This window comes from Argiope bruennichi, chromosome 8, assembly GCF_947563725.1.
Source record: "Argiope bruennichi chromosome 8, qqArgBrue1.1, whole genome shotgun sequence".
Taxonomy (NCBI): Eukaryota; Metazoa; Arthropoda; class Arachnida; order Araneae; family Araneidae; genus Argiope; species Argiope bruennichi.
In genome coordinates this window covers 120,341,637-120,352,346 of record NC_079158.1, presented here as the reverse complement: position 1 = coordinate 120,352,346, position 10,710 = coordinate 120,341,637, and the positions used below count along the sequence as shown (strand labels likewise).

General features: G+C 36.8%; 2 protein-coding genes across 2 annotated transcripts; both read left to right on the top strand.

Annotated features, from left to right (window-relative positions):
- Positions 1 to 4,946: 4,946 nt before the first annotated feature.
- LOC129980746 (uncharacterized) lies at positions 4,947 to 5,942 on the top strand. The gene has a single exon (XM_056091127.1). The coding sequence runs from the start codon at positions 4,947 to 4,949 to the stop codon at positions 5,940 to 5,942; it is 996 nt and encodes a 331-aa protein (XP_055947102.1).
- LOC129980745 (uncharacterized) lies at positions 5,939 to 8,880 on the top strand. The gene is made up of 2 exons (XM_056091126.1): positions 5,939 to 8,617; positions 8,671 to 8,880. The coding sequence occupies exons 1-2, from the start codon at positions 5,939 to 5,941 to the stop codon at positions 8,878 to 8,880; spliced, it is 2,889 nt and encodes a 962-aa protein (XP_055947101.1).
- Positions 8,881 to 10,710: the final 1,830 nt, after the last annotated feature.

Sequence of the window (10,710 nt, the reverse complement as noted above, 5' to 3'; positions counted from 1 at the left end):
AAGTTGCAGATGAACTGCGACAGTTTAACGATATTGAAATCAGAGAGATGAGACGTTTTGTCAAACAAAATTCGACACAACAAACTTCTCCAATTCTCGTAACAATTCTGGGTACTTCTCTTCCAGATTCAGTTAAACTTTGGCTTACAATCCAGAAAATTCGACCTTTTATTGATCGGCCTAGACAGTGTTCAAAATGTTACAGTTTCCTACACCCATCTAGGATATGTTCGAAAGACCAAGTTTGCCAATTATGTGGAACAGAACACGTTGGAAATTGTCAAAACCCAGTTAAATGCATTAATTGTCAAGGTTCTCATGCAGCAACATCTAAAGCATGTCCCTTGTACGTCAAAGAACAACAAATTTTGGATCTAAAATGTCGTAACCACCTCACTACGGGGGAAGCACGACGCATATTTAATGCATCTTCTAATACAACTTATGCGACTGTTACTAGATCGAACACGGAACCCATTGACTTTGAAAAATCTTTAAACGACAAAATGGAATCCATCATCCAAAACATCAACAAAAAGATGGAACAACATTTCAACGACAAAATGGAATCCATCATCCAAAACATCAACAAAAAGATGGAGCAACATTTCAATGCTCTATTGGAAATATTTCAAAAGACGGTCGAGTCTATGATGCAACATTTAATTCATGTGATTGACAAAGGTGAAAAAATTAAATCTCCATCCAGGAAGAAAAAAGCTTTACTTAATGCTTCGAAAAACTTCGCTAGTTCTACTAGTCAACCCATGCAATGGGACGCTGGTGGCCCTGCTGGGACTTCGGATTAATAATCTTTTTTTTGCGCTTTGTTTCCTTTTTGCTGTTTTATGTTTCCTCTCCCACTTTACTGCTTGTTATTTGTTTCTCTTCTTTGCAAAGCGCTGCTTCAATTTTATCTTTCCCAAATGCTTGGGGGTTTTTTGTTTTTTGTTTTTTTGTGTGTGTGTACGTCACCCCGGTGTTTGGTTGACCTCTTGCAGAGTTTGCAGATTGCTTTTTCCTTTTCTGTTGGTTTAATTTATTAGGATGCGTTTTGTTCAGTGGAATTGCCGTAGTATTAGGAATAAAAAAATCTGGCTTGGTATTCCTCCCTTCTCAATTTCAGATTTCTGGATTTTTCAAGAAACTTTTCTTTATGCTGAAGAAGATTTTAGTTTCTATAAAAAAAGGTTTTTTAGATCTCACAGGGAAGGCAGACTGGGAGGGGGCCTTTTAATTGGAATCCCCGATCATTTGTCGGCATACATAATCCCTTACGATGTACCTCAAAATTCGGACGTGGAAATACTCACCGTTAAAATCATTACAGCTTCTCTAAACTTTTGTATAGTAAACATTTACGCTCCTACAGGTTTTGACATTGAAATTTTCGGAAACTTTTTTAACTCACTTTCTGAACCAACGTTCATCTTTGGTGACTTTAATTTACATCACCCTTTTTGGGGCTCAACCACTTCTTCCAGACTCAGCAACAATTTTGTCGATTGGTTAACGGATTCAAATTTTGTCATTTTAAATACTTCGAACCCGACGCACATTACTCCTGCAGGTAACCAATCACTTCTGGATCTTACCCTTTGTTCCAAATCACTCTTCTGTAGCTCAGATTGTTTTGTTGCTGAATCATCTTTTGATAGCGACCATTTCCCCATAATTTCCACCTGCAAAGTTTTACACAACAAACAAAGGTTCCTCACAGAAATTAAATGGCAATCTATTCTTTTTCAATCGGAAAAATTTTTTGAAGATACAAATCTTAACCTAGACTCGGTTTCATCAAACATTTCAGAAATCATATCCAATAATACTAGAAAAATACCTTTGAATAACAAACAATACCCACCCTGGTGGGATAAAACCTGTCACAAACTTTACAACCTTAAAATCATATATCGGAAGAAAGCATTAAAATGCATATCAACTAAATTTTGGATTCTTCACAAAAAATTCGCAAGCAGATTCAAATTTTATAGTAAACAAGCAAAACAAAAATTTTGGGATAACTTATGTAATAGTGCAAGAAATCCTCGTTTATTTTATTCTATCTTAAGAAAAATGAATCAGCAATATGAAGACAATAACTCCTTCAACACCATTTCTGTTAACAATTCTTTCATCACAAACCCATTCGTGCAAAGTAATCTGTTCGCAGAATTTTATGCGAACAATTCCAGTACTCACGAGCCATTACCAATCCAGTTTACGGACAATCAGGAAAGCGAATTAAACAGAGCACTTCAAATGGAAGAATTACAATTCGCAATTAAAAAATCAAAAACAACAACCCCAGGTCTAGACAATATTCCCGCATCCTTTTTCAAAAAACTTAACAAAAATGCAAATTATTACATCCTTCAATTATTTCAACAGATTTTTAACACAGCATATGTTCCCAAAACATGGAAACATGCACTTATTATTCCCATTCCAAAACCAAATAAAGACAAGCTTCAGATAACATCATATAGGCCAATAGCTCTAACATCTGTTTTTTCCAAAATCTTTGAACGTATCTTATGTAAAAGAATTACTGATTTTCTAACAAAGAGCAAAAAACTTCATCCAAAACAATTTGGTTTTTTACCATACAAGGACAATAGGGCAGCCACTTACTCATTATATTACAGCATTTCAAAAGCAAAGAGGGAAAAAAAACCTTTCATTGGTATTAGTCTCGACATCGCAAAAGCTTATGATTCGGTTTATATTGACGGATTGATATATAAATGCTTGGAATTGGGCATCTGCGGGAAGATATGCGCTTGGTTGCATCAATTCCTTAGTCACCGTTCGTTTCAAGTGTGATGGAGACAAACACTCTCCGACATAAGAATTACAAACAAAGGATTGGCACAAGGTAGTGTCCTCTCGCCAATCTTATGGGCAATTTTTATATCGGATTTTTTTGAAACTCTTGAAAATGAAGTTGATTGTTTGATCTTTGCGGACGACATATTTATATTTTGCTCGCACCAGTCTATTGAACTTATTGCTAAGAAATTACAAAAAACAATGGAAAACGTACATCAATGGTGTACGTATTGGAAGCTTTCAGTTAATGCAGAGAAAAGTTACATAGCCGATCTTTCAAACAAAATTAATTTTACCCACCCAAATATCTCACTAGCAGGAACGAACATCCAATGGAAAAACTCAATTACATTCCTCGGAATTCCTTTTTCAAAAAGAAATCAAAACGGATCGATCTTAAATAAAATTAAAAATAAAGCTTTAAAAAAATCAATGCATTAAAGGGTTTTGCATATAAACATTATGGCCCAAGAACAAAAGATTTAATCACAATCACAGACAATAGCATTTGCAGCTTATTCTTTTACGCCAGTCCCATTATCAACAAATTTCCAGAAACTCACATGAAAGCATGTAATATTATTCAGACCAAAGCACTTCGCATTGCACTTGGTGTTCCACAGTGGACACCAAATAAAGCTCTCCTTTACATCTCCAATCAGGAAATTCTCAGTGAAAAAATCAAACGTTTATCCTTACAATTTCTCATTAAGCAGATTTCTATCAGTTCCTTCTCCGCCATCTACAAATTAGATTTAGAACATTTCAATCTTGCTCTTATTGAACAGGACAAAATTTTTCTGGATAAAATTTTTTCTGGATAAAATTTTTTCTGATCTAAACATTAATTGGAATCGCATTATTTCTGATCAACATTTTTTGCAACTTCCAAGAGAAAATTGCAGTATTATTATTTCAAAATACCCTTTTCAAAACAAATCTCTCCCACACTCAGCTATTAATGGCAGTTTTCAAGAAACGCTTCAAAAGGACTTCAAACAGTGTTTCATTATCGCAACTGATGCATCGAAATCACAAAACTTAACTTCAATCGCCGGCATTTCGGATCTGTCTCAATTTGCTTTTCGAACCCACAACATCAATTCAATTTTTACAGCTGAAGCTCTTGCAATTTACCAGGCTCTGGACTATCTTTCCGTTCCTGAGAAACATTTACTTCTTCTTACAGATAGTCTTTCAGTTCTTACAGCACTTCAAAAATTTTCATATAAATCCCCATCCATTATTCATAAAATTGTGGCCAAAATTGTGGAAAAATCTCAGATTAACCAACATATTACTTTTCTTTGGATCCCAGGGCATTCGACAATTTTATGGAATGAAAAAGCGGACTTGATCGCAAAATCAGTTACAGAAATCAGCCCATGCATTGAATGGATCGCATCGGAAGACATCATCTCACGCATCAAACAAATCTCAAAAAGAAAAACAACAGACAGCTATAGACAGAGCAAATATTATGAAATTCTTGGTGAAATTCCAGACATAAAAAATATTGCTAAATGGACAAGAAATAGAAGAGAAGACATCATTTGCGCTAGAATATCTACCAAAACACTCATTACACCTGGCTTTCTACATCGTTTTAACCTGTCGAATGAACCAAATTGCGAAACATGCCACTCTTTGAATAATTTGGATCATATCTTACTGCACTGCCGAAAATACTCAAGCGTAAGACGTTGCCTGTGGTCGAAGTTGGGCCTCAACTCTCTTTCAAGCTGTAATTTCAAACAACTCACGAGCAAAGCATTTGCAGATAAACTCTCTCTCCATATTTTCCTTCAACACTTGAAATTTTTTGACATTTATTGATTGAAGATATTGTTGAACGCTGGGATGACAGCCTTTGTAGCTAAAAATCCCTAAATCCCCTCATTCAAACAAACAAACAAACTGTGATATGCAATCAGGGTCGTTAATTGCATTTAAGAACACTGATTAATACACTTTTTCGTGAGTATATCACTCATCTGGAGATCTTTTGATCATTTGAGTGAATTGTAATAGAAAAGGCGTCCGCAACGATATTTTTACTGACATTGTTTACATTTCTGGCGTTACGCGACAGGACATTGTTTTTGAATACAAACATGTTTAAAACAGCTAAAGGCTTCTTGAAAGAGGACTTGTTGTTTGTAGCAGAAGAAATTGGAGAGACACTGCCTGATAAGGTAAAAATTTCTGAACTGAAAGATATTATTTTGAATAGCAAAGAGTATTTGGATGATCCAGACTTTGTGACAAATATTTTAGTAACGGCCGTGAGCCAGCGAAAACTAAAAGAAGAACAAAAACAAAAGCAAACAGAATTTGAAAAAGTGGAAAGATTAAAACAGCTAGAATACGAAGAAAGTGGAAAAATAAGAGAACACGAACTGGAATTGGCGAGAATCAGAGCAACGTTGCCAATTACAGGTGAGTCTCAAAATACTGTTATATCTGGTGCTAAAAAGAAATTTAATCTGCTAAAATTAGAATTTAGACAGTTTAATGGCGATATTAAAGATTGGCTACAATTCTGGAGCCAGTTTCAACACATTCATAACGATGATGAAATCGCGCCTGAGAACAAATTTCAATATCTTGTGCAAGCTACTGTAAATGGATCACGAGCCCGAGAAGTAGTAGAAAGCTTCCCGGCAACAGCAGCCAATTATGCCAAAGCAGTTGAAAGTTTAAAAGCACGATTTGGGAGAGATGAACTATTAGTAGAAGTTTATGTTCGGGAATTATTAAAGCTGATAATCTCAGTTCAGAAACATGAGAAAATATCGATGACATCTCTCTATGATAAACTCGAATCTTATCTGAGAGCCTTAGAGACTTTAGGAGTGTCTACTGATAAGTGTGCTTCAATTCTTTATCCCATGGTGGAGTCTTGTTTTCAAGAGGACTTTTTGAAAGCATGGAATAGAATTGCTTCTTCAGCAGTCTCAACTGATGCTAAAGACCGTTTAACCAACTTGATGACTTTTCTTAAAGCAGAAACGGAGGGCGAAGAAAGAATTAATTTGGCTATGGCTGGTTTTGGCTTGGGTGCAGATGAAAATCGCCAATCATTTAAGAAAAAAGAGATTTTCCAATGAAAAAAGTACCTACAGCTGCCAATTTATTTACTACAGCTTCAAAAGAAGTGAAGAAAGAATGTGTTTTCTGTACTGGGAAACACTCGAGCCCAGACTGTTTTCAAGCTCAGAAGATGAGTTTGGCTGAAAGGTATAATATTTTAAGAGAGAAGCAATGTTGTTTTGCTTGCTTAACACCAAAGCATACATCTCGTTCCTGTAAAGCATTTTTAAGATGTGTAATATGTGGGAAAAAGCATGTCCCACTTATGTGTGAGTCTCTAGAGGCTAAGAATCAAGATTCATTCAAGAGTGAGAATAAGAGTCCAAATGTTGAAATTAATATGGCCAACAACACTTCTAGTCCCAGGGTGTTCCTCCAAACGTTGAAATTAAAAATGGTGTGTGGTAACAAAGAAATCCCAGTTAGGGCAATTCTAGATTCTGGGTCACAAAAGACTTATGTATTAAAGAATGTTGTTGAGAAAATGGGATATATCCCACTCAGAAAGGAAATTCTGATGCACTCATTGTTTGGGGGCATTAAATCTGACAAGTGCGAACATAATTGCTATAGGATAAAACTGAGAAATCAAGACAACAGTGTTACATGCAACCTGGAAGCATTAGACCAGCCATCTATATGTGACAAAATTTCATCAGTCACTCCAGGTTCATGGATTACAGAGCTCCGTGAGATGAAGATCAGGCTATCAGATGTAGGGGAGGAGCCACAATCTGTTCAAGTGCTTCTTGGTTCAGATGTGATAGGGAAGCTCATAACTGGCCAGCGTAGAGTTCTATCCTGTGGGCTTGTTGCCATGGAGACACTACTTGGCTGGACTCTGTCAGGTAAAGTTCCTGAGAATGAGATGTCATCATGCAATGCTATGCTGGTGGCCTCCCTATTTGTGAAAGAGATGGATATCTCCCAATTATGGAGATTAGATTCCTTGGGGATCCAAGATCCTTCAGAACAAAAAACCAAAGAGGAGCTTCATAAAGCGTCGATGGAGCACTTCTTAAGAACTGTCAAGGTCGATGAAGAAGAGCGATTCCTTGTCTCCCTACCTTGGCTTGACGGTCATTTGCCTCTTCCAGACAACTTCAATTTGGCACTCAAAGGGTTGCAAGTGACAACCCATAAGCTGAAGAAGGAAAACTTATTTCAAGAATACGGTGATGTCTTTAAAGAATGGGAACGAGAAGGCATAATTGAAGAAGTTCCCCAAGAGGAAATAAAGTCTGCTTGTCACTATCTGCCCCATCCACATGTGGTGAAGCCGAACAGCACTACGAAAATTAGGCCCGTCTTTAACGCTTCATCAAAACAAAAGGGAGCGGTCAGCCTCAATGACTGTTTGGAAAAGGGATTAAACTTGATTGAATTGATCCCTTCCATGTTAACAAGGTTTCGACTGTATAGGTTTGGCATTTCGGCTGATATACGGAAGGCCTTCTTACAAATAAGTCTATATAAGGAGGATCGAAATTTCTTGCGATTTTTGTGGCACAGTGAAGAAGGAGAACTCATACATTGCCGAGTGGTGTTTGGTGTTTCCAGCAGCCCTTTCTTGCTTGGGTCAACAATCCAATACCACTTGGAGAGAAAGTTGGAAGAAGCGCAGCAAGGCCGTGGAAGATACCCTGAGTGCATTATTCAAAAGTTGATGAACAGCTTTTACGTGGACAATTGTTTAGCAAGTGTCAAAACCCAGTCGGAGCTAGAACGATTTATTGATGTAGCCACGGAGATCATGGCTGAAAGAAAATTCGACTTACGAGGGTGGGAGCACTCTAGCCCATCTGATCCAATAACAAGTCCTACAATCATCCTGGGAACGATTTGGGACAGACATTGTGATACTCTTTCAATAAATATTCCGGATTTGAGAGAACTAATGGAAGAGGTTATCACGAAAAGAAATATTCTTGCTGCTTCCCACAAAGTGTTTGATCCCTTGGGGATTACTAGTCCAGTGTTGCTACTACCAAAACTCTGGCTACAAAATTTGTGGAAATCTAAAATCGGTTGGGATGAAGAAGTATATCTAAAAACACGTCAATATTTTCTGAAGTGGCTAATGGAGCTGGAATATTTGAAGCATGTTAAAGTACCAAGGTGGTTACACTGTGATAGCGGATTTGAGCATATTTCATTGCATTTTTTTTGCGACGCAAGCAAACTAGCCTATTCTGCGGTTGTTTTCCTACGAGTTGATAGTGGAAACTCTGTACACATACAACTGGTGCAGAGGAAAACTAGAATTGCACCTTGTGGGAAAAAGGAAACAACTATTGCAAGGCTGGAACTTCTTGGTGCTGCTATATCTGCTCGTCTTTCTTCCACTGTCTTGAAAGAGTTTCCAACAGACAATGTTTATTTCTGGACAGACTCTACTACTGTGCTGGCTTGGTTGAAGAGAGAAGAACCGTGGGGTGTATTTGTTTACAACCGTGTTCAAGAAATTCGGAAGCTGACACCAGTCAAAGCTTGGAGACACGTTCCTGGATCACTGAATCCAGCGGACTGTCCGAGTAGAGGGTGTTCAGCGAAGCAGCTTTGCAGTTCGAAATGGTGGGAAGGTCCCAGTTGGTTGTATCTTTCGTCTCATGAATGGCCTGTTAGTGATGTTGTAGTAGATGTCAATGAGGAAGAAGTGAATAAAGAGAGAAGAGCTATCGTGACCTCTATGGTGAATATTCAAACAACAGATATAAAGAGTGAATATTTTTCCACCTATAGTAGAAACATCAGAGTAGTGGCTTATCTATTGAGAAGACTCCTGATTTACCTACTGACCGTGTTCCTGATTCACCTGCTGATCATGTTCCTGATTTACCTGCTGACCAGGTTCCCAATTCTCCTGTTGAAAGGACTGATATTTCTGAGGAGATACACCATACCAAAACCAGATTAGGAAGGACCATAAACGTTCCTCGTAAATTGGACTTGTGAACTCCTTTCAATTTTACAGATTTCACGAGGAATTAAGTGTTATAAATTTCAGTTTGTTTTATATTGCAAAGTTCAGTGTAACCCTTCACTTTGCAAGGTGGGAGTATGTAACATGTTGTAAAATATTTCACTCTGTTTATTTTTTGTCTTATGTATGTGTTCAATTTAAGATTGTGCAATATTATTTTCAATGTCTGAATACAAACCGTCCACCTATAACCTAAGAATTATTTGTTTTGTTTTGATTTAGCTTGTACTGTATGGCAACATCTTGTAAATAGTGTAGTTTGTTTTGAATGTGTTTGTCCGTTAATAAAGAACTGTGATATGCAATCAGGGTCGTTAATTGCATTTAAGAACACTGATTAATACACTTTTTCGTGAGTGTATCACTCATCTGGAGATCTTTTGATCATTTGAGTGAATTGTAATAGAAAAGGCGTCCGCAATGATATTTTTACTGACATTGTTTACAGGATTTATTTCAAAATTGCATAGAAATCTATGGATTTAGCGTAAAGACAACACTCCAAATTTCATCAGTTTAGCTTAAAATATTTTTTTCTTTATGGTGTTCCCAGACGTAATAAAAAAATCAAAAAAGAATGTCACGTAGGTTCTTTAGTGTGGAACTCAATGACACACACAAGAAGTTAAACCAATTTATTAACTGAACTCAGAACACAGTGACTGACAAATCTTCTGCTTTTATACTAGCAGGGAAAGTTCCAGAATACTTTTCTGGAGACAGTAAGAAAAGTCCAGAATACTTATCTGGTAAACTAAAGAAAGGTCCAGAATCTTCTGGGACATGAAATAAAGGAAAACATAAAATCAAGGAATTAAATATTTACACAAACTGTGAATCGCATTGTCGAACTTACGATCTCTTGAATATGGAATCAGTGCTATGACCATTCAGCCATGGAGAGTCGATTGTCTCTTTTCAATGCGGCAATATACTTATTTGAATTCATGGCAGTTTGAAATATGGAGTTGTCAAAATAAATCTCAAAGTCGAATTTTTTGAAGATTAAAACCTTTTTTTTTCTTCCTACATTTCGCATAAGAAAAAAATTTAAAAATAAGATGTATTATCGCTCATTACAGAGTACGTGCAACAGATACACACACTCCTTTGAAATAATGCTTTCAAGATTTTAAATTTTGCTTTTTTTTCCCCACGAAGCCTTTAATTTTCTTTTCGCGGTTCGGATAAAGTTTGTTCAACCACGAAGATTTGATTTGTTTTCAAATATCGACAGTGACTCTGTTGAGACAAAAAATTTCGTATTCCAATTCAAATGAAACAAAATATCAAAGCTTAGGTTTATTTTTCAGTCTTTGCCCTTTTGCGAAAGAAGAATTTAATTCCACATCCAACGCGTTAAGGTTCTGCAGCGGCCAAACAGGCTATAAATGACTGTTTGTTTCGCCAGCTGGCAACGAGCATCACTCATACCTACGGAGATGAACTTTGCTCTCCAACGAAAACCAGTTACTCACTTCCTGGCTTCGCTGGCTTGCTCCGAACTTCTGCCTGGTGCTGGTCGATGGATATACGTCCAATGTATCATGATCTATATTTGTTAATTTAATTTGTAATTAAAATTTATTTTTGTTATCTACATGGCTGGCATTTTTCATTAATTAGAAATGTTTTAATACTTTAAAGTAAATTTGGCAATGCATGTTAAGCCCCTCACCAAACTGCTGACGCGGTAATTTCTTTTTGACTCTTCTAAAATTTGCGAAGTTCAGCCTCAAAATTTCTAAAATATGCTCAAATCAGATTTTAGTGATTGAGCTCTTCGTACATACCACCCATTA

Coding starts and splice junctions, on each gene's coding strand:
- LOC129980746 (XM_056091127.1), top strand. CDS start 4,947: ATGTTTAAAACAGCTAAAGGCTTCTTGAAAGAGGACTTGTTGTTTGTA.
- LOC129980745 (XM_056091126.1), top strand. CDS start 5,939: ATGAAAAAAGTACCTACAGCTGCCAATTTATTTACTACAGCTTCAAAA. Junction 8,618..8,670: donor GAGCTATCGTGACCTCTATG/GTGAATATTCAA, acceptor CACCTATAGTAG/AAACATCAGAGTAGTGGCTT.